The sequence below is a fragment of the Rhagoletis zephyria genome, unplaced genomic scaffold (assembly GCF_001687245.7).
Source record: "Rhagoletis zephyria isolate East Lansing unplaced genomic scaffold, Rhagoletis_zephyria_1.1 Rzeph_scaffold_04539, whole genome shotgun sequence".
In the NCBI taxonomy this organism is placed as follows: Eukaryota; Metazoa; Arthropoda; class Insecta; order Diptera; family Tephritidae; genus Rhagoletis; species Rhagoletis zephyria.
The window spans coordinates 24,085-48,129 of NW_016161622.1; the positions used below are offsets into that span (position 1 = coordinate 24,085).

Here is a 24,045-nt window from a genome sequence, read left to right on the forward strand (position 1 = left end):
AATTTTGTTTTCTATCCTCTACAATCATTCCTCTCAGACCGTTGTCACATCTGTAAATCCCCAGCCTAAGCCTGCTACTCCTAAGGCGGTTGCACAAGTTATAAACCAACATGTTGCCGTTACTCCATCACCTACTGTTCAAAAGGTTATTACACAAACCATACCTTCGGGCAATACAATAAATACTGGCACGCCAACTACTACGAAAATAACTACAAACTCGCAAGGTATTCCACAATTTATTGTCCAACCTGGACAGAAGTTGTTAATGGGTCAAAACCAACAAGGACAAAAAGTTCTAATAACCACCGGTGGACAACAATTGACTCAGCAGTCTGTGGTATCCAACTTGCAAAGCATACAGCAGGCACAACCGCAACAGCAACAACAGATTATAGTCAACCAATCGCCAACTACAACAACCAATCCGACCAACACTACACCTCCACAAGCTGCCACACAAAAGGTTATACAACAAATTGTGAATACCAGTAATGTACAGCAACAAATTGTGATTGGTGGCCAGCGTATTATATTGAGTCCAGGTCAAACAATTGTCACACAAAGATCGGTGCCGCAAAATCAAACCGTACAAGTTGTGCAACAACAGCAACAACAGATCATACAATCCGCCCCCGCACAGCCGGCGCAACACCAACAAGTTATAGTCCAGGCGGCAAATCAACAACCTACTCTGACGCAGGTACAGCAGCCACAAACGCGCGTTGTCAAACAAATTGTAGTCCAACAACAACAACAACAGCAGCAACATCAGACCATACAAGCAACAAATAATCATATCGTTGAGCAAAGTACAGCGCCACAGCAAGTGCTAAAGGTACAACAGCAGCCACAGCAACAGCAAGCTACTGTTACGCCACAAACCACAAATCAACAGCTGGTGGTGCAAAACTCTACACTTGCTCAACAGTTGGCACAAGGTAAACTACAGGTAGCCACCATAAACGGACAACAAGTCATTATACGACCGCTAGGCAATAATCAAGCACAAATTGTGGCACATATTAAGACGCAAAGCGATGGCAATGCTCATATAATTACGAATAGTACTTTGGAAACGCCGCAATCATCGCCGGAAAAAGCTGCTCCTGCCGTTGTGCAGCAACAGCAACTGCAGCAGGTACAGCCAAAAGTGCAACCGCAGCAGCAAATCATACAACGTACAACTATTGCACAACAGCAAATAACACAACAGCAGCCGCAATATATAAATCAAGATAGTGTACAGCAACAGCAGCCGCAGCCGCAGACGACGGCTACACCAACCAAGGCTATGACAATTGAGGAGAGTCTACTACAGGGTCAGCCGCCAGGTACGGTGATCAAGTGTGTCACAGCGCAAGTCATACAAACTGAACAAGGGCCACGTATTGTGCTCCAAGGCTTGGTTGGCAATGATTTTACACAACAGCAGCTGGCACTGGTGCAACAGCAAGTGAAGCAGCAGCTTTTAAAAGGTAGCTATAGGCGTTTGTAAGTAATTTACTAGGGGTAAATTTTATTTATTTATTTATTTGTTTAATATCTTATAAATAAATTTATAAAATATTCTAAGGTGCAGGAAAACTAGGTCATAGTGCACCGGCGATGAATATACATTTGTTTATCAATTAGATGTCGTGAGTGATGTTTCGTAAGGAGAGCATGGTGATTATCTCAAATGCTTCTCCATAAAAATAATCTAAATAAGCCGTGGAAACATTTGAAAAAGGAAATGAATTTTTGCATTTAAAATTTCCGCGGCAACTACAAAAATGCAATTACCAATATAGCAGCTCAGTTGGTAGCTTTCAGGTGGCAGTTGCCATCTGTAATATAATTTCAGCCATTGCCAACGCAAAGAAAGTTCGATAGCCATCCGTAATCGACCCATAAAATATTCCAATATTTTTTCGACGTTAAATTTTTTAACTTTTTTATTTTACTCTCTAATACTGTTGTCAATCTTTTCTTTTTAGCGCAAGAATCCAGTGGCAAACAGGGCGTACTCGGACCAACTAAAATCTATTTGGCTGTCCAACCACCAAACGCTGTTTTGAACTCGCAACCGCCACCATTAACACCAGTACACCAATCAGCACATCAACAAGTGAGTAGTTGTTGAATTATGAGAAGAAAAAAATTAAAAAGCTAGAGAGAAATCTTAAAGGAAATAGGAATAAAAAACTTAATTTAAGTGCAAAAGTTTTCACTTTACAATTTACGTGCATATCTATCCTACATATGCATATATTATTTAATAGTATATACACAGAAGAAGCAGGCATTAGTGTTTTATTATTTATTACAAAGTAATATAATTTGCTACATATACACAGTTACTCCCCTGTACAGTAAATGCATTTTTGAGATGTTGGTTATTAAAAATCAATATACATAACATTTTTAAAAGTAAGAATATACATATAATACAAGTTTATAGTTTGACATTATTTCTACCATATACTCCACTTAATTTCAATCACTTAAGCAATATAAAATATTTTTATTTAAAGTCGGGCGAAAGTGAATGTAAGATTTAACTTAGAGAAATTAACATTCCAAAAGTGCAACGTGAAAGTTTAAATGAAGCAGCAATAAGAGTTGAAGGTGATTGGCCTAAAATGCTGATATAATATTGAGAAGTGCTTATATGAATGATATAGCCGATGAAAATGCATTGTCTATTGTGTTGTATAATGAGTGGTTGACGCCAGGTCCTAAAAACTGATTTTGTTTTTAATCAAAGTAACTTTCATTAAAAGAAAACGCTGCATTGCTATGATTTGTGTATAATATAACTAGTATCGAACTACATAGGTATCGTAATAATTGAGTTTTGTTAAAGAAATTACTTTTTAGTAATAAAAACACTTCCCCGGTATTTTGAAGGGTCGCACAGTGTAGTTATTTGCGATCCCTGACTACAGCTGTTGTTTTTTGCTCTAGCATTTTCAATTCATCTCCTCATTTAGAGGCAACAACAAACCAAACGATAAACCGTAATAAGCTGGAAAACCTGACCCTCGAAGATATAACTCTTAACAAATTTTGACAGTGCAGCAAGCCTTTCGAGGTTTTCAATTTTTAATTTTTTTTTTAATTTTTGTTAATATACACTCCTAAATTTTTATATACTTAAAAGGTGTCCGCACGAGGCGATTTTGCGTTCAAGTCACGCAGGGTTGCACGAAAAAAAGTTGAATGGCTAAATGTTGGCTGGCGACCAACTTTGTTGAAAGCTATTAGTTGAAAGGCCGTTCAACCAAAAGTAGAATGCAAAGTCGAGCAATGCAAACGCCTTTTTATGGCGAATATTTTGATTTTTTTTTTATATTTCGATATTTTTAGCCATTTTTTCGTGCACCCTGCGTGAGTTGAACTTAAAAGTTGAACGCAAATCGCCTGGTGCGAACGGCTTTTTAACATTTTACACAATCCAAAACACAAACTATTAATGACGGCACAACTAAAATTAATTTTGTTGATGATTTTGTCTCTAAACTGTCAAAAAAGGTAAACAAAATTTGACAGTTTAGAGTAAAATGGAAACAAAACTACCAATTCATAGACCAATTCAATGTGCCATGGTTGATATCTAATAATTTGGTCAAGACAGCTTACATTTGCTTGTGAAATAGAAATCGAACAAACCTAACAGAGTTGCATGCGAAATTCGACTCAGATTTACATTGAATGAAGTACTAATCGAAAAATTAAAAGTTGACATTTTGAGCTCAATTAGCGCCTTAATCGAGAAATCGCTCAATTGCTGCCCGCCTGAATTTAGTATATCGTTACCTTTCTATAAAACGGCCGGTCTCTATCTAACATATTTGTTTCTTCAATGAATAATTATAAATCTATATAAAAACTAAAAATCTTCTGCTGCGATTTCTTTGCATTACACTGGTTTTTAAGAAATTAGTTTTTTTGATAAGTAGTTGATTTCAAATTCGATTAAGTAATCTAACGACTTTAATGCAGAGCTGAATTTCGAAAGAAATTTAGGGCTTTGGGTGTATTCGAGCAACAATTAATGCGGCAGTATTACTATTTATGAAAGAGCATCACGTTCTATGTGAAAACACGCGATCGATGAACAAAATTTTGACAATCAGTTCAAATCAAATCGAACCCTAGTACGTCAAATGCAATATACAAAATTTTACTGCGCAATTTCTGCAGCTTTTCAGTAGAGCATCAGCAACAGAGCATCAAGAAAGCAATAAGATTGCAATTTTGCGGTAATTATTATGTAACTCGAACCACACCCCTTTTTATATTAAGGTAACGAAACATATGCATATGTAATACTGACTTTTAAAAAAAAGAGACAATGTATATAAATAAAACTGCAAAATTAAACAAAAAAAAAATACAAAATTTCAGGCGCTTTACTACTTATTACTTATTTAAGTGCAAAGCCTTTCAATTATGTTCGACAGAGTATTACAACTACTTAGCGTAGTACATAGGAGAAGATATAAATGCACATGTGTTTTTAATCGGCTAAGCACTGTATAGTTTTGTCTAAGATGTGTGTTTATTTTTAAATACAATTATAAAAAAAAAATATATAGAAACAATAAAAAATACACATTGCTCAACACACATAAATTATAAATATATTATTTCTCGTATTATTTCAATTGTTAATTACCATTAAAATTTATTATTAATTATTATTATTTTTAATTTTAAGCCTTAAAAGTATCAAATCGTTTTGTAATGTAAAGCGCTTTTTGCAATAAATTGACTTAATGATACCGAAAATTGTTTTAATTGTAATTTTCACATATTTTCGTTTTCTTAGTAATTAATAGAAATAAAGTGAAAAACTAAACTATATGAACTATAGAATGTCTAAAGCAAACAAAAAACCACGGAAAGAAACTAATACTATTAATAAAGTTTTGTAAATATTAAAGCACAAAAACAAAAAAAAAGTATTAATGTTTTGTTATTTATCAAAGCAAAAATTAATTAATTGACAGCATTTGTGTCGCACATTTGCGTTTATAACTGTTTTTACACGCCTCTTGTTTGTTGTATCTGAGTAAAAGTAAATGAATGAAACATTTGAAATGTGTAAAATTAAGTAAAATAGTATTAAAAACTTAGATACTCATATTCAGATTAGTTGGATGATTATTTGTAATTGGCCTTTGTGTTGACAAAAAGCGCTCGCTCAAATTGTAAACAATGAACTTAGCAAAAAAAAATAATAATATGATAAATGTTAATAAATTGTACAAATGCAAAATGCAGCTTACTAATGCATCATTAAAACAAAAAAAAAGTAAAGCAAACAATTTTGAATCGGTTTGTAGCAACTTAAATCTAGAGTCAAAATTTTTAATGTGGCCATTCATGAAATCTTTAAAAAGTAAACTAAAATTGAAGAGATTAACCCAGCATGACGGCAAAGAGCAGTCAAAACAAAAATGCAACAAAAACGACAAACTGTAGAAAAAAGAGTGTATTCAAAAAATGAAGCAACTAAAAAACACAAAGGCTTAACCATAAATTAATCATCTCATCTAATCGAAAGAAAAAGATACACAAATTTTTATAATCATTTCGCGTTTTCATTTGCGCCCAGTCGAAAGCGAATTGTTCAAAAATGCTTAAAAATTTCATTTTATTTGTTTTCCCTCAAATACAACGCAATAACATGATATGAAATTTAGTACAGAGAAATTTTACTTAAAAAAAAAAAAACACGAAAAATGCTGCTTTTTAAAGTCATGTTTTGTTGTTAATCTCTTCGCAAACTTTCTTAAAGGTTTCCTGGAATAAGTACTACAACTGATCCTTTAAAAACACAAGGTAGGTGCTGCGCTGTCAGGTATAATGATATTTGCTACTTGCTCAACAATACCGCATCTGCATGTATGTATGTATATACTATTTGCATTTTGCATTTTTACAATAAATATTCGTAAGTTAGATATCAAAAAGTAATGGTAGTTAAAAATTAAGTTAACTTGTAAATATTGAGTCTTATGTTGTTGTTGTAGAAGCAAAGAAACCCCATAAGGTATTTAATGACTCTTGTGGCAACAATTGAGTGCTATGGTGGACTAAAAATTCTCTAAAAATTTGGAAAAGTGCCGAAAAAAACAAAAAAAATCGTTACGAGGTGCGAAATAACCCGACCCGTTGGTTAAGACTAGATATACGTTTCCTCCATTATTGCGAAAGATGCATAGCACCAACATTGTATTCAACAGCATTACAGCCAGAGCAAATAATTGACTCCCTCTATCCAAGAGCATTCCCTGTGCTTAGACCATTTTAGTGGTACTCCAATTGGCAATGGTGGTCTTTATCAGTAGAGTGAAGCTAACCTCCATAATCTCATGGCTGCTCTATATTGGCAACTCGACCTCTACCTCGTAAACTCAGCCAGATATTCTACTCTGCTTAGCTTCCGAATATCTGCCGCCAAAGCAAGAGCCACACTTTTTCACAAAGTATCGCTCATCTTGAACATTGATGTCAAACGTACGACTTTCAACATACCCAAAATTATTTGGCTCCATCACTAAATCGCTCCCAAATGCAATCCGAATTACTTTCATTGTGTGCCATGTTGCTCCGTGCCTCCAACGCTTTTCGGCGCACCTACCTTCTTATTTGGCGCTGTAACCGCTTAAGCGATTTTGGCTGAGTTCAGCAAAGCACGCCAGTCGTTTCTCTTCTGTGCCAACTGACGCCAATTGGAAATGCCAAGTGAAGCCAAGTCCCTCTCCACTTGGTCTTTCCATCGCAGAGGGGACCTCCCTCTTCCTCTGCTACCACCGGCGGGTTCCGAGTTGAATACTTTCAGAGTTGGAGCGTCGGAGTCCATGTCATTGTAAAGCTCATACAGCTCATCGTTCCATCGTCTGCGGTACTCGCCGTCGCCAACGCGTAAAGGCCCGTAAATCTTTCTCTCGAACACTCCAAGAGCCGCCTCATAGGATGTTGTCATTGTCCATGCTTCCTCGCCATATACCAGCACGGGCATTATGAGTGACTTATAATAGAGTGTGGTTTTCGTACGTCGAGAGATGATTTTACTCCTCGATTGCCTACTCAGTCCAAAGTAGCACTTGTTGGCAAGAGTGATTCTGCAGTGAATTTCGATGCTGACATTATTATCGGTGTTAATGCTGGTTCCCAAGTAAACGAAATTCTCCACTTTCTCGAAATTATAACTGTTAACAGTGACGTGGGTGCCAAGGCGCGAATGCGCAGACTGTTTGTTTGATGACAGGAGATACTTCGTCGCCCTGTCTGAAACCCCGTTTGGTAGTAAACGGCTCGGAGTGGTCTTTCCCAATTCTGACGGCAACTGATAGGCAACTCCTTTTAGTGCTATCGAAAACGGCTTTGAAGTCGACAAATAGGTAGGGAGTGTCAATCCTTTTCTCGCGGGTCTCTTCCGAAATTTGGCGAATTGTGAACACCTGGTCTATGGTGGGTTTTCCAGGTCTAAAGCCACACTGATAAGGCCCAATCAGTTCTTAGACGGTGGGCTTCAGTCTTTCACATAATACGCTCGATAGGACCTTGTAACCTATGCTGAGAAGGCTGATCCCGCGGTAGTTGGCACGAATGGTGGGATCGCCTTTCTTGTGGATTGGGCAGAGCACACTTAAATTCCAGTCGTCGGGCATGCCTTCATCTGACCATATTCTGCATAAGAGTTGATGCATGCACCTTATCAACTCCTCGCCACCGTACTTGAATAGCTCACTTGGCAGGCTGTCAGCTCCAGCAGATTTGTTATTTTTCAAGCGCGCTATTTCTATTCGTACCTCGTCATAGTCAGGTGGTGGTACATCGACTCCATCGTCATCAGCTGCTCAGTGCTGCTACCATTCAGTAGGATGGAAAAGTGTTCCCTCCATAATTTAAGTACGTTCTGGACATCAGTCACTAGGTCGCCTTTGTTGTTCTTACAAGAGTTCGCCATGGTCTTAAAACCTTCCGTAAGTCGCCTAACTCTGTGATAAAATTTTCGGGCATTCTTCCTGTCGGCCAGCATTTCAAGCTCTTCGCACTCACGTATTTCGGCTTGTCTCTTCTTATTGCGGCAAATACTTCTCGCTTCCCTCTTCAGCTCCCTATAACGGTCCCACATGGCTCGCGTTGCGTCCGATCGCAGCGTGGTCCTGTAGGCGGCATCTTTTTTCTCTGCAGCTTTCTGACACTCCTCATCGTACCAATTGTTCTTTCTGGCTCGCTGAAATCTGACTACTTCGGCGTCGGGGGAACGGGAAACATGGTTCCACTGCTCGCAAATATCGCTTTGTTGTTGACTGCTCTGTGAGAGCAGGTGTGAGAGTCGAGTAGCAAACGCATTGTTGTTGATTATATGGCGGGGCAGCGCTCGTATGTGCTGAAGAGACCGTTGAACGTCTCGTCCTTCTCTTCCCTCGGGGCATGGGCGCAGATGAGCGAGATGTTGAATCTCGCTTTGTTGCGGATTGTGGCTAGACGCTCGTCCATCGGGGTGAACGGCAGTTCTCGACGACGGAGTCTCTCCAACCACAAATCCAACTCCTTTACATGGCAGCTGTAGCAAGACGTCGCAAGGCCCCAAACATTTTTTGCCTTGCCCCGTCCAACGCGCTTCTTGGATGACTGTGTTCTCAGCTTTTGTCTGTACAAGGACATCAATCAGCCGGGCAGCGGCACCTTCCCCGTTAAGGGTCCGGACATTTCAAGTACATGCCCTCAAATCGTAGTCCTTAAAACGTTTGCCGTGGTTGTCATCAAAAGGGGGTTCTCATCCGAGGCTTTGGCATTATTTTTCATTGAAGCCTGTTTTCACGTGGCGGGTCCCAAATCCAGCGGACAACCCATTGCTGGGACGAGGGTGGTTTCGCTACCGGATGAACGTTTATATAGCGAGCCGTTTGCTCCAAGATAGACAACCGCTTGCAAAGGAACACAACACGCACATGATGAATCACTCCAAACCCACTTGACTGACAGCCACACTGCCACCTATGTAGGAGACATGGGTAAGAGAAATATGCGAGCATCTTCAATTTTCGCGAGGCGGCGCTCAACATTCAATCTCTGATTTGCGTACTTGCTTGCCTGCACAGCACTTAAATTCGGCATAAGACTCAATATTATTTAACATTTGTCTCTGCCAGTAGCTACTTACAGCATTTGTAAATGTCCATCACTTCATACTTTGAGCTAATTTTGCCTTCCGCAACACTTGCAGGCGTCCTTCCTAGCTAAGACAACGGTGACTGAACCAAGTAGCAGTAGCGTTGAAGTTAATGCCAATAAAATTGATGCAACAAAAAACCAAGATAAGTCAGACTCAACCATACTACAAGACAATCAAATTCAACAACAACAACAACAACAAATAACCCCAGGGGGTAATAGCACAATTATAAATAGTCCTAGTGCGGGCACTGGAACGCAGGATTTGATTGTAACTTCACCAGGATTTATACAAATTTGTAAGTGCAAACGTTTTAAGTCCACTTCTATTCGCTAATTTATGTGTTTTGTAAAATATCCACATTCTTTCAATGATTGTTTCCCCAAAAAAAAATAGCAAACAACAAAAATGTACTCACTAAAGGCAGCTCTAATATAACGGTTATGCACGATGAAAAACGCAACCTGCAGCTGGATAAATCCATCACACAGCAACAGCTGCAAACAATAATCGGTACACCTGTCAGTAGTGTTACTACGAGTAGAAAGCGATACCTTTACAAAACTAAAAATGAAAATGGTGACTGGATCCAACAACCGCAGCAGTTGCAACGCACACCGAAAAAGTCAAATACAATAAGTGATCAGAACGTCATCACCGCATATTCAACAAATAATACGCTCAGAGATAGCAGTGCTAAGAAGGGTGATTTATTATTGCTCGATGACAATGAGCAACGTAATCAAGCATTAAATGTAAGTTTTTCTCGTGTGTGGCATTCATTTTCCATAAATATTGCAAGGCTTAAAATGCTTAAAAAAACGCATATGAAGATTTACATTTATTAAAAAACATATTTTTATTTGTATCACTGTTGCTGTTATGCATGCTTAAATGATCGTTTACATTTAATCAATTTTATTATATTCTCTTATGCTGCTTTACAGCAAACACTCGAGCGTCACAAAGATCTCCTAAAGAAGAGCATATTGAAGAAACGTTCGCTCTTGGAGCGTAATTTGCAGCATGAAATTAAGCACGAAATGAATACAGAATTATTAAGTTCCTCAGAGAAGGTTGATGCAGATAAAAAATTCGGCAATACCTCTAGTGGAGGTGTGGGTGGTAGTGGTAGTGGTAGTGGCGCAGCTGCTATTGGCGGCCGTCTAATGACCAACGAAGCAAAGAAGTAAGTATACAATCATGTTTGGTGAAAGAATTTGAATTGGTTTATAGCCGAGTGGTTAGAGGGTTGCATATTTCCACCCAATAGAACCAGGAGGAACATTAGAAAACAATTTTTTTTTTTATAATAGAGGTAATCAGCCTCATTTCGAGGTCTTGTCGAATACTAGTCGTTTTTTGAGAGTAGAGTCGTATCGAAAATTTCATAGCATTGGCTAAAAATTGATTCAACTAGTGTATTAAAATGGGAAAACTTTGCAGCACTGGAGAGTTTTCGACAGTTTTCGTCGTCTACCTTTTCGGCCGTGCATTTTGGCATAATTTACGACGTACGCAATGACGTTGAATAATATTATTGCGTCCATTAAAACAGTTACATGGATCACTAATGTTCTTTTGTTTCAATTCTTCTTAGACCAAATAAACAAATGAAATATCACCATGCTCCTCAATCACCTGCAATGACACCGTCCAAAAATCCCCATGCCAGATCACAAAAGAAATTCAATAAAAAGAAAGAGAAATTGTATTGCATTTGCCGCACACCATACGACGATACAAAGTAAGTTATTTTAGTCCAAAACATGCCAAAAATAATAACCAAATTTGCTACGTAACCAAAATTTGCACTCTCGTTCCAATTAGATTCTATGTTGGATGTGATCTGTGCAGTAACTGGTTCCACGGTGATTGCGTGAACATTACAGAGGAGGCGTCGAAAAAACTATCTGAATTCATTTGTGATGACTGCAAACGTGCACGCGAGACTCAAGAACTATATTGTTCATGTCGCCAACCCTATGACGAGTCACAGTTCTACATTTGCTGCGATAAGTGTCAAGATTGGTTCCATGGACGCTGTGTGGGCATTGTGCAAAGCGAAGCCGAATTTATAGATGAGTATATTTGTCCCCAATGCCAGCGCAACAACTCTGTGAACTTGGCGAATATGAAGAATTTGTCCGAAAACGAGACGATCGAATTGAAGAAGCTTATCAAGCAAATACAAGTAACACGAAAAACAATGCTCTTTAAATAGTTTTGTAAGATTTGAGTAAACATTTTTATTTTTTACTTGTAGGCACACAAGAGTGCCTGGCCATTTATGGAACCAGTTGACCCAGAAGAGGCGCCCGACTACTATAAAGTCATAAAAGAACCTATGGGTGTGTATTAAATAACATATTTTTTCAAATTTTTTTTTACCTTTTTCCTGTTTCAATAGATCTACAAAAAATTGAAAAGAAATTGGATACAAATGCATACACAAAATTATCGGAATTTATTGGTGATATGACAAAAATATTCGACAACTGCCGCTACTACAATCCAAAAGATTCATCGTTTTATAAGTGCGCCGAAACTTTGGAAGCATACTTTGTGCAAAAAATTAAAAATTTCCGGGAAACTGTGGNCAATTTTTTTAATACCGAAGGAACGAGCCTGTTAGATGCGGCATTACTGCAGCAGTGATGAAAAATCGCAACACGGTTGCAACTGCCCGACCGATAAAACGTTGCTAGAAATTTACACCGAACATGATAACTTTACTAATTCGCGCACCACTGCGGTTGTGGGTTAAAATTAAAATTTAATAGCCGCATACCATCGTTTCTTAGAATTCTCCCAGCTAGATATGACAGCATCAAGAGCGGCCGTTTGCGTGCTGTTAATAAAAAAAATAAGAAAAATGACAGAAAATCGAAGCCGCCAGAAATGTGTAAGTACATGTTTTCTAGATCTGTCAGCACTAATCCTTCGTGGCCTCCACATGTAAGCTTTTCAAGGATGCACTAGTTATCTGTGTACTTCGTAGTTAAAACAAGTAAGATGGAAAATATGCAAGAAGCTTCTGCAGTGGCCTGCAAGCAACGCCCACGAAAATATTCTTTTTACTGATGGAAGAGGATTAGCAGTGTTCAATAGACAAAGTGAAAGTGCTAGAACATTCCAAAATGCAACAAGATTTCTTGGATGGTGTGATGATATTTATTTTTAATTTTGGTAACGAAAGGCGCAAAAGATGAGTCGGAATGTTTTACCACTAGTAAGGTACGTGTAAATGTCTAGTCACCAATACATGTATGCTTCCAACTATTGTCTGCGTTGACTACATTTCATAAATGGAACGGATAATTTTGAGATTAGGGGTGGTATTATCACTTGCGAAGCGAATGATTTTGGCGAAGCGAACGGTTTGGCGAAGCGAATTAAAAGGCAGAGAAGGTTTTAAAAGTGTTCGCGATGCAAAGAACTTGCACAAGCTGGTAAAAGCGAACACTCTTAATGCATATTTAAGTTGCGTTCGCCAATCCATTCGCTTCGCCAAACCGTTCGCTTCGCCCAATTCATGCGCTTCGCAAGTGATAATACCGCCCTAGTTCTGAATCAATTTGGACTAGCAAGACTTGTGACACCACTATGGGACTTTGTGCCTAGAATTTGATAGTCTTCCGCTGCCTGAATGAAGCACTAATATTTCCGGGTCCATTTTGGAATGTTACTTCTTTGCGTGACTGCATGGTTTTAAAACTAGTTTCAAATTGGTCCAATATGGTTGGGATTGCGAGTAGAATTCGCAATTTACCCCCCAATTTCGCTGCGCTAATTAACCCTTAATTAGACGCATAAAGAAAATCACACAATTAGTCACATGGGATCCCGAGTGACCCCAATAAAAGTTTGAAAAAAAAAAGTTTTACAAATAAAAAAAAACGAAGTGTGTATTATCAAAAATATTCAAGTATTCTATTATGATTTATTCTATTATCGTTAATTTAACAAAAAAAAAAAAAAAACAAAAACATAATTTCGACTTCAAACTTAAAAAAGAAAATTAAAAACTTACCTTCACCAAAAAATGTTACGTTATTGGTCGCATGGGGCACTCAAGAGAGTAGCGACACATGTTCTAGCCGTTTAAGAAAGGAAAGCATAACTTTGACTTCAAACTAAGATAAAAAAAAATACCTCCGCCAAAAAATGTCACGTAAATGGTCGCATGGGTTCAGGACTTAAGAGAGTAGCGACTCATGTGTACACGCCTATGTTCTGGAGTCAAGTGCTGTTAATAGATAAACGCAAAAACTTCTCATTTAATGACGTTCTGATGTACACATATCATTGATCTGTGTGCGGTGTCTCCAACTGCATATTTGCTTTTGGACCGTCACCCAGGGAAATTACTAAAACCGAATTCGCCCCTACTAATAGTACTATCCTCACTTACTATAATTTTTGTTGCCAATAGTTTCTTATGAAACTAAGCGACGTAGTATGTTTATTATTTAGTTTCAAACAACTTATTTATTGACTTATCTTAGCAACACTAAAAAACTACAGATAATTTTCCATCCTTTGGAAACAAATTAGTTCAGCGTTTTTAAATCAAGCAATCACGGAGTGAATTTGTGACACTGCATATATTTTGTTAAAATTGTTTATATACAACGAAAAAGGAATTATTGCTTTTACTCTTGAAACTATCGACGTCGGTCGGACCTAAGAGGATAAAAAAAAACTGAAATATAAATTTTCTAAAAGCGCACTGAAGAAAAATAGATTAATCGGATACATAATGTCGCTGGTCTACATAACCCGTCACAACGAGAATATCAATCACTTGGAAAACAAGTCTGATTATTATCAATTGCTACACAACAGCTTTGTTGGAAGACCTAAGAAGTATGCAGATAAAAAGAAAAAAATTAATGCCGTTATAAAATTGCCAGATGGCAAACAATTATTAACTGGTTCACAAAAGAGCGAACATAAGACAATGGGCTACAGCGAGACACCATTGCGTGAGCCATGCGAATTTCTACGCAAAAATGGCGGCGTCAAGTGGCAACGTAAACGAGACCATACCTGTCCCAAACGTGATGCACTCATGTCGCCAGTACCACGCTTGGAAGATTTGAAGAAGGAGAAGCGCGACAAAGAAAAGAAGAAAGTGAATTTTATCAAGAAAAATGTGCTTTGCATTAAGGATGCGGCGGCCAAATGGCATCCGCCGCAATATATAGATTTTCATACAGGCACTCCAAGAAAGTTGCAAAATTCCGGACTTGTGCCACAATATGTATGCTCGGGAGTTTTTGGTAAGGTACCCTGCTATTTGCGTGCGCTAAAGCGGCATACGCTTGAGGCATGCAGAATGGAGCAGACTCAAATGACAGAACGCTGCAAATTCAATGAAGCGTCCATACGCCAATTGCCGCCAGAGGAGCGTGAGAATATATTGATGGTAAGAGGAAGAAGGAAGTGTAACTCACGTGAGTGGTATAACAATGGTTGGGAACAGCTCAGATTTAAAGAAAAAAAAAACACGTTTTTGAAACGTTTTTTGAACGTAAATTTATGAAGAGCTTTTTAATTTAAATATTTTTTCAGGGTCTTAAACAACATTTTAATGATGTATTTAAAGCGTACCAAGCTGGTTCACTCTATACTGATACCATCTCGAAACGATTGAGGAAGTCAAATTTGGAAAAGGAATTGCGCCAATTGGAACATGATATTTTTCTCCTCGAATCTAATCCAGTAATATATGTATCTGAATTTTAATTCTCAATAAAGCGAACATTTAAAATTATTTTACAAAATTAATTACTATACGAATGAGGGTACGGCCCCCAAGATCCTAAGATGTATACCATGATAGTACGACCAATGGTGTCCTATGGGGCAGTAAGTTGGTTTTCGAGAACGCCGTAGCCGCACTCAGGTTGTCTCCCACCGCATGCCCGACGATAGTACATACTATAGGTAGTTCTGAAACTACTCTCCTAAACTTTACATTAGATGATGGCTATGGCAGAGGTAACGTCCTGTCATCTAGAAATATAGGGAATTTCGGATCCCAACTAGCCGTTTTTCGCAGAGATGATATAAATAAGGCCACTGTTTCTGAAAAACAAATTCAAAATAAGAGCTCTGATTCCCTAGCATCTTCAAAGCATGCCTTTCGAATTCACGTAACTGTGTTTCTCTTTTTTAATTGCTTAAAATACGTCTCGCTTTCCTATTCAACCCAATGTAACAGTCCCTCACAGCTAGAGTTGCGTCCGATTGTAGCGTGGCCGTTGGCTGTCCGCTGTGATCGAGTTTTTCGAATAATAATAATAATAGATCGATCGATATTCTTACGACTGAGCCAAATACCACAAAATACCATTTTTCGGGCTTCGGAGAAGTCAATCAGCAAAAATCATCTACTTACTCATCCTGGCATTAAAATCGCAAGGTAGAATTTTAGTCTCGTGTCAGGACAGCGTTCACGTAAGAACGACAAGGTCGGAAACGAAGTCTTCCCAACACAGAATTAGCGCTCCTTGACCTGGCAAGTGTAGTAGATGTCGCCGGTTCCGTCGTGTTTATTAACTTGTCCCGACTATCGCATCCGCAGCCGAGCCAAAGGTGCGAATATTCCTCAAACCCTAGTCCTTCAATGTTCACCGTGGTCGTCATCAAAAGGGGTCTCATCCGAGGCACTATTCATTGCAGTCATTTTCTTTCGTGACCGGTACCTACCTACACCCAGCGCACAACCAGAAACTGGTAAAATTTTTATTGCATGTACATTTACGCGAACGCTTTTTCCGACAGACAGACACCGGAATGAAGCCGCACTTCATGCTGAAAAGATGTTTCAGACTCCAGTGAACCCTTAAACCGAATTCGTCGGATTGAGACACATCAAAGCAATGTCTGCCATGTCCAAAGGCTCCACACGGAGATTCGTACATGCGACTCCCACGTTGCCGAAGTGTAGTTTCCACCGATTTTAAGAGTTTAGATTAATAAAATGTATGCGAAATGCATACTAAATTCGGTTTTAAACTGTAGAAGGATGAGCGACTAAAAACTATTCACACTCACTTATTGAACTAGAAAACGACATTGAAAATACCATGGATAATCGATAATCGAGTAACAGTCGTTTATCTACTACTAATCGACACTCGCGTTAGGGGTGCTTGTGCTTAACTAGCGTAATAGTACCACTTCGTAAATTAGTTGTCGAGGGAAACATTCCGAATTTGTGTTCATGTCAGAATGCAATGTGTATACATATGTAATGCTATGTGGTTTATGTTTATTGAATTTTGTTCATTTTTTAGTAATAAGATGCCATAAGTCATGAAAACTTTAGGAAATATGCTGAAAATCTACAATCTAAAGACATACAAGTGTATTTAGTATAATATTTTATGAAAAAACACATAAACGTTTACAGCGTCAAAAGCAGTTACTTTGCTTTTTTTTGTTTTTTTCTAATCTTCACTCGCTGCAGACTTCTGAATGGTTATCCCAAGCATTAACCTTGAAGCACCAACGAGAAAAAACAAATTTAAAATGTATTTACATAAATATCTATCATAAACATACCTGACACTCCCTACTACAATACCATTGATTGCCACAACCGGCGCATACAAAGCGCGCTTCATGCATTTTGCACTCTTGACACAATTGTAGATGATGATCATTGTTGTGCACGTCGCGCATTGATTTATGTGGAGTGGATTTTACATAATCGGACATATCGTAGTATGTGTTGGATGGAGAATTCTAAAAATATTAAATATATGTACATATAAGCCATTATTAAGAGGCACGTGAAATGAAAAATGGCGACATTGTTGCAACTGCCCAACTGATAATACATTGCTAGAAATTCACACAGAACGTGATACTTTAATAATTTGCCCAACACTGCGGTTGTGATTGCAATTCGAACAAGACCTAAATCTCTGACTTATAAGCGTGTAATTTAATATTTCGATTTTACTCAATTTATAACTACTTACCACATCCAGTGCCGTTCGAAGTAGTCCTGCTTTTGTATTTTGTATTCTTTGTGGATAGCGATTTACACAGTTCACTGGCGTGATGGAAATTTCATTGCAACCGCCATCACTTTGTAGACGGTAGTAACTTTTTTGGCTATCTGTGTTAAATTTAAATCCTTGTGTAATTGGCGCACTGGGCTTAACATGTAACGAGCTATTATTTCGAGATGATTTACTAAGCAATTTCTCCAATGTTGGTGTATAATTGGATCCATTGCCATTATATGATGTTTCCATAAACATACTATTCGCATCAACACACTGTGTTTTCATTGCCGTAGACATGTATTAGTGAATATATTGCGAAATATTGATAACAAAATTTGTACTCACATTTGGTGGCGTACTAAGCGCTCTCACACTGTAACCAGCATCGCTTGCTTTAATACGCTTTCCGACGCGTGGAAAAACAACGGGATTTTGTTGCCGAAAATCAGCAACCATGCTCTTTACGTCTATAAATTGCCCCTGTCTACCTACTCTTGATTTGATTTTTTGTTCCAAATACTGATATTTTTGCAGCTCTGGGCTATCATCATTAAATGCTGTGTGGTGAAGGGGTGGCGAATCGCTTTTGACATCATCCATTTCATAATTTGAGGCTTCAGCGCGCTGTAGAATGTTGCTGGATATTAAAATGCTTAAAAGATAAAGCTGTTTAATAGAAATTTACAACCATTTTCTAATATTAAACAAGTCCATACTTTTGTAAACGATTTGTATTGTTGCGTTCCTTTTGCAATTCTTCTGTCTTCATACTAGCACGACTTTCAATTAGCTGGTGCGTGGTGGAAAGCCCTATATTGACCGAAGTTGTTGATGGCGATTGCGACTCCGACAAATATGTTTCCAATTCTTTAAGTGCTTGCAAGCTATATTTATATTCATCGAATTTACGCTCTTTTATGCCAATTATCTGCTTAGCACGCGATAATCTTCCCAACATCTCTTCTTTAACTCTTTTCAAATTCAACAAGCGATTCCATTCTGTTTCTTTTGCTTGCAAAATCTCATTCAGTGTTTGAATGTCCAACATTAGTCGTTCCATATTTTCATCTACTGCATCTAATGTGGTACTGTTATGTTTTACATGATTTCCAATAACTTCATCGTGTTTGGGAAACATTTCATTGATTTGTCTGTATAATTGTGACGAAGTTGGCCGTTCCGGTTGGTGTTTCTTATTTTCGTTGAAATTTGTTTCTAGGTCAGGTGTTGGGGAACGCGCCCTTTTTTGAGATTTTTTGTTTATTGATTCGGTTTTGATCTCCTGATATGAATTTGAATTAGTTAACAGTTTAATTAAATCAACAAATGTTTTCTTACCTCCAAATCTGGCTTTTTGAACTCCTCAATTTGTTTTTCTAACAATTCTATTCGCCCTTTAACCACTTCAGCTGGCTTTTCAAGCACCTCCTTTGTTTTTTCAACTACCTCCTTGGGCTGTCCAACTACCTCCTTCGGCTTTCCTACCACTTGCTCGGGCTTTACAACCACCTCCGCCAGCATTTCCACCTTCACATCATTAGCTGTGTCTTCAATATCTTCTTCGTATATTTCTCTATTTTCTTCTTTACTCTTAATCGGCGAGCTATATTCCACATCAGATTCGTCTAAATCTATGGTTTCTGATAAATTTTTACTCAATTTATCTTCTTTGCAGGTATTAGCAATTTTAACTTCCTTTTCACGCCTGTGAGATTCCTGTACAGGCGCTTCCTTTTTTCTCAAGCATAGCAAATACTCTTTACTCTTTTCGCGTTTCGCCTTACCATGAAGCCTGGTTTGGATACAAAATTTGATAAAATTTATTATTAATTTTATTAATTCTATCAAAAAGTATATCCAAATGGGGACAAGTATGTATTTACCATTTCAGTGATCTGGTCTTGTATTTACTGCATAATTTTCTTCTAAAAGGCAGTCTTCGTTCCCTTTTATTAGACTTCCTTGATGGTGGTCTGTTGTAAGAACGTTCAGCGTTCCTCGGCTTGCCATTATGCTGTGAACTAATAGCAGCGTTCATTAGATCGTCGTCATCCTCTTCGCTGTACTCATCACTGCTTATAATATTTTCTGTATCATCGTATATATCGAGACTTGACATTTTGAGGAGCCTAGTTAAGGATGTAAAATCACTTACAACTTAATTAATATTTTACAATCTAATAAGTATCGAAACAAGCAATGGAAACAGCGTACTTAATTTACGCTTGCCCATGCGACTTCGGTTTTTGCAGCCGGCTTTGCTCAGTAAAATGTTTGGCAATTTATTATTCGCTTTGTTGATTGTTTCTCATAAAAATGATAACAAAATACTTACGCTGCTTATGTAGACGAAAACTTTTTCACAATTTTTCAACGCTAAAACTATTTTTTTGCATCAAATTTGCTTTGATTAATAAAATCTGTAATTGGAATTAGATGTCATAGCGATGTCAGACACAATGCCACAAAATCGATAAATGTTTATAAGGGTTGCCTCGCTAGATTTTAAAAATATTGTACATCGCAGCAAATTAGCATGTAAATCCAAATTAACACAAAAATGTAACAAAAAAAAACGAATTATTGAACAAAGAGTGCTGTGCAACTGACATTGTTGTATTTAATAATACCTTCCCTATTGTACAAGCTTTTTTATATATGATTTGGTACATTTTAGCATCCAAGTATAACAGTTTTTGCATTACTGTACTCGGTTACTTTTCTGCAAGTTCCCACACTACTATTAATCGATTGTTGGTTTTGAAATGCAACTCTGTTCGGACCTCTTAATCATTTTAAAGATTACGACTTTCGAACAACACCTATTTGTCATTGCTAGATTGGTCACTTACTTTTTATGTGAGATTTGTTTAAAGACTATAATAAATAGTAAATTTTTATGGAAATGACATCGTATGTGCGTGCAATGTACGATTTCTCCGGTGAGCCGGGCTCATCGGAGATTTCAATAAGCGTTGGTGAAATCCTAGCTGTCACTCGAACGGATGTTGGAGAAGGTTGGTGGGAGGGAAAGAATAGTCAAGGAAAAGTTGGTCTTTTTCCAGCAGCCTATGTGGAAGTGATGTCAGCCGCTGAGGCACAAAAACTGAACCAAACTAGCTCTGTAAGTAACACCACACCTGCAGCCGTAATGCCTGCAACGACCACCACGAATTCCACAGCAGCTGCTACAGCTGATGCCGCAAATAGGTATGACCAAACCGCTGATGATATTGACGATTGGGAGGACGACTGGGATGATGATAATGATACATACTCAGAAATAGGGCCCAGTGGTGGGGCAAAGTCCAGTAATCAAGCTGCACACACTAACGCACTTACACATTCCGCTAGCAACTATGATAATAAAAATCTACCTGCTGCTCCGATGGATGACTCTATATCAATAGCGTCAGCAGCCGCCCCCAACAACACAGCCACTTTGAAAAAATCTGGTATGTTTGGTAAAAGTTCCGATTCATATATACTAGGCTTGGGCAACAAGGAAAAACTCTCTGATCATGAAATTGTGCATATCACATGTGTGGATAATTTCTATTATTGGCAAACCAATCATCAAACGTATGCTGTAGTCGTGGCTAGCCCAAAAAAGGAATCAAAATTTAAGGGGATGAAAACGTTCATTGCATACCAATTAACGCCAAGCTTTAATAACATATCTGTAAGTAGTTTCTTAGTACAATACATAGTACATATTTAAACCGAAAAATAACCTTTTATTAAGCAACATTTGGAAAAAAAATCCTATTAAATGCATACCCTAAAAAAACTTCAAACTTTAATTATTTGCTAACCGGCATGTTTAGAACAGATGTTTACATGCATTTATTGACACATATTTCATTGCAGGTATCAAGACGTTACAAACATTTTGATTGGCTACACGAACGTTTAGTGGAAAAGTTTTGTCTCATTCCCATTCCACCGCTGCCAGACAAGCAAATCTCAGGCCGATATGAAGAACAATTCGTGGAACATCGACGTGTGCAATTGCAAGAGTTTGTCGACTGGGTGTGTCGTCATCCTGTGCTTTCACAATGCGAAGTGTGGCATCATTTTCTGACCTGCAACGATGATAAGATGTGGAAATCGGGCAAAAGGAAAGCCGAACGTGACACATATGTCGGTGTCACCTATTGTTGGGCTATATCGCCACCCGAGAAGACACTGTTGCCATCGCTTGTTGATGCACAAATGGAGAGTTGTTTGCAGTTTGTACATGCGATGGATATATCAGTACGTAATCTTCTGGCATTGTCTAATGACACTGCGAAACGTTATCAAACACAATGTAAAAAGGAATTCCAACGTATCGGCGATGGTATGTCAGATCTGGCAAAGGCATTGAATATTGACGAACGACGCGCACCATCAACAACAACTGCACTATCGGAGAGTGTTGGACGTGTTGGCGGCATTTTCATAGGCGTGGGACAATTGTTTGGCGATCAACCAAAATTGGACTGGATACCATTTTCGGATCGTTTGCATATATACAGGTAACATTTCAAAAAAAATTTAGGACAGTATTAGTATGTCTAAGTTATTAAAACTTGAAAAATTATTGGAAAAGGTAGTGTTTTTATAATATCCGTAGCGTATACTTTGAATACACACGTTCCTATCAATTCGGATTCAGTGATCGCAGTGCAGAAAAAACGGACTACGATGAATTCTGTGATAGCCACCATTATTTGGCTACACAACGCTCATAGTTAAGTTGAAATTAAAAACACTTATGCCTGCGGGTAATAATAATAAACAATGCAACAACAACCACAAAGTGTTTGAACTAGTTCACAGTTGCAAATAAGAGTTTATCTAACGTCATGAACTTATCTTCTGCAACTGCTTCATTCGCTTATCAATCGTTTTTTATACTTACTATGTATATAATAGAGTCATATCCTCATATTGATAAATACATGTATAATACTAAGTATATAAGTATGCACATACATGTGTACACTGTACACATTTTAAATGTTACATTCTATCAACGCTTTCATTCGTGCACTTGTTTTCTTGCATTTCAGAGGTGTCCTCAATAGTTTCCCGGACATTCTTTCTACACATAAAGGGGCAATGCAAAAACGCAAAGAATGCGAACGTTTGACTGCTGAACAAAAGATGAGTAATGCTCAGATGACCGATGTAAATCGTCGTACCGATGTTATTTCCTATGCTGTAATGGCTGAAATGTCGCATTTTAAACAAGAGACGTGATACACATTTGAAACAGGCGCTAAAATCATTTATTGAGGAACAAATTAAATTTTATTCAAATGTAGTTAATAGACTTCAAGAAGCTTATCGTCAATTTGACTAACTTTGCTAATTGCTCTTATAGCTTATCCCTGAGCTTTGAACGCTGCTGCTCGTCGCTGCTTTGTACTGCACATTAGTGAGTGTTTGTGTGAGATCACGAAAAACAAAAAAAAAAAACAAAAAACAATAGCAAACCCAACAGCACAACAAAGTTTTATCCGAAACATGCTTCATATCTTCATTAAAAAAAATCTTCTAATTGCAGCAGCGAAAACTTAAGTACCCAAAGCTGCAAATTGGCAAATGTTTCGTGCTATTTAATGTGAATAATCTGCAACTATGCTGATGTACTAACTATACATACATATGTCAGTAATGTGACACTATTATGACAAATGCTAAGAATAATATACAGATACATTGTTTTATTTCAAGATTATGAATGTGAAAGCTTTAAAACAATTTTACAAAAACAGATAAAGGTGTGATTATGTAAGAAGTCTTATATGCATAATAGTAGTGCAGATATAATTTACTAACATATGTATGCTCATTAGCTATAATAGTGTCATATCCAAAAATTAAAAACTATAGGAAAAAAGACTTTAAAGAAGTGAAGTTTACGAAGAAGAGGTGGCGGTAATTTCTGCATACTTAACTTTTTTGTTTTATGTTTAATATACTCTTACAGCAAATGAGCGATATATCTACATATCGTCACCTGAAATGCAGAAAGGTGTAACAACATCGTGAATGTAATGGAACAAGTTGTGGCTAATATTTTATTTTTTTCATAAAATGATGTGGGTAGTTGTAATTCGATGAAACCCATCATGTAAATCAAAAAGTGAATTTTGAATTTTTTATTAGTTATCACTTTTTGCATTTCAACGATGATATTTGTTACGTCTTTTTGCATTTCAGGTGACAATATACATATATAGTGATATAATTTGTTTCATGCATTTACCACTTGGGTACTTCGGTTTTTGAATGGCTCAATAAACTGTATTTGTTTCATTTATAGTATTTTATACATATATTGTGAATATTATCAAATTTGAGCGTAATAAAGTGTTAAATACTACATACATACATATATTTTATATGCAAATATACAAGTTTACACTAAAATAAAGAAAATAAATGTAATGACTCGCCTTTCAGAAAATGCGTACAAATATCTTTTATTTTTAATATCTTGAAAATTCCGCTATTACTTTGACTTAACAGCAATAACACACACCCCAATTTTTTCTCGCTCGCGGTTGTGCGAAACTACCCGTTTAGTATTTCTTTGCCGATTTTTGGCTGATGAGAGAGAGTAATTTGTGTTTCTCACAAGTCGGAGATTGGCAGGACCACGGTGCATTAAACAAGTATGATTGACAACACAGGTAGGCTCTCTTTTAAGGTACTATTATGCCAAAAATATAAAAAAACGATTTAAAACTCATAATTCTTTTTTTCATTTTGACTACAGGATGTTCTTCTGAGAGCGAGCAATGTCAAATTCAATCACACTTTGTTGAATATATTTTGGTCAGG

General features: G+C 37.5%; 4 protein-coding genes across 5 annotated transcripts in view; 3 read left to right on the forward strand and 1 right to left on the reverse strand.

Annotated features, from left to right (window-relative positions):
• The window catches only part of E(bx) (nucleosome-remodeling factor subunit NURF301 E(bx)), a 32,915-nt gene extending 23,599 nt beyond the window's left edge, over nt 1-9,316 (forward strand). Inside the window, exons 7-10 of one of the 2 annotated variants that reach the window (XM_017626301.1) lie at nt 38-1,478; nt 1,980-2,110; nt 5,789-5,832; nt 9,233-9,316. In XM_017626301.1, the coding sequence (XP_017481790.1) occupies nt 38-1,478; nt 1,980-2,110; nt 5,789-5,815 (1,599 nt within the window). In that variant the 3' untranslated portion in view covers nt 5,816-5,832; nt 9,233-9,316. Of the gene's footprint in view, nt 1-37; nt 1,479-1,979; nt 2,144-5,788; nt 5,833-9,232 lie in introns of those variants that run through there. The other variant, XM_017626302.1, reaches the window with a different exon arrangement.
• Nucleotides 9,317-13,189: 3,873 nt separating this feature from the next.
• On the forward strand, nt 13,190-14,960 carry LOC108370877 (enkurin). The gene is made up of 2 exons (XM_017626299.1): nt 13,190-14,612; nt 14,759-14,960. Exons 1-2 carry the CDS (start codon nt 13,944-13,946, stop codon nt 14,930-14,932), a joined length of 843 nt encoding a protein of 280 aa, XP_017481788.1. The 5' UTR covers nt 13,190-13,943; the 3' UTR covers nt 14,933-14,960.
• Nucleotides 14,961-16,443: 1,483 nt separating this feature from the next.
• On the reverse strand, nt 16,444-19,694 carry LOC108370879 (uncharacterized). The gene is made up of 8 exons (XM_017626303.1): nt 19,544-19,694; nt 19,092-19,337; nt 18,547-19,000; nt 17,925-18,490; nt 17,554-17,860; nt 17,179-17,481; nt 16,757-16,939; nt 16,444-16,690 (listed from the first exon to the last, which is right to left on the reverse strand). Exons 2-8 carry the CDS (start codon nt 19,325-19,327, stop codon nt 16,649-16,651), a joined length of 2,091 nt encoding a protein of 696 aa, XP_017481792.1. The 5' UTR covers nt 19,328-19,337; nt 19,544-19,694; the 3' UTR covers nt 16,444-16,648.
• A 117-nt stretch (nt 19,695-19,811) lies between these two features.
• SH3PX1 (sorting nexin 33-like protein SH3PX1) lies at nt 19,812-22,568 on the forward strand. Its single transcript, XM_017626304.1, has 3 exons — nt 19,812-20,890; nt 21,079-21,728; nt 22,266-22,568. The coding sequence occupies exons 1-3, from the start codon at nt 20,108-20,110 to the stop codon at nt 22,453-22,455; spliced, it is 1,623 nt and encodes a 540-aa protein (XP_017481793.1). The 5' UTR covers nt 19,812-20,107; the 3' UTR covers nt 22,456-22,568.
• The last annotated feature ends 1,477 nt before the right edge of the window (nt 22,569-24,045 follow it).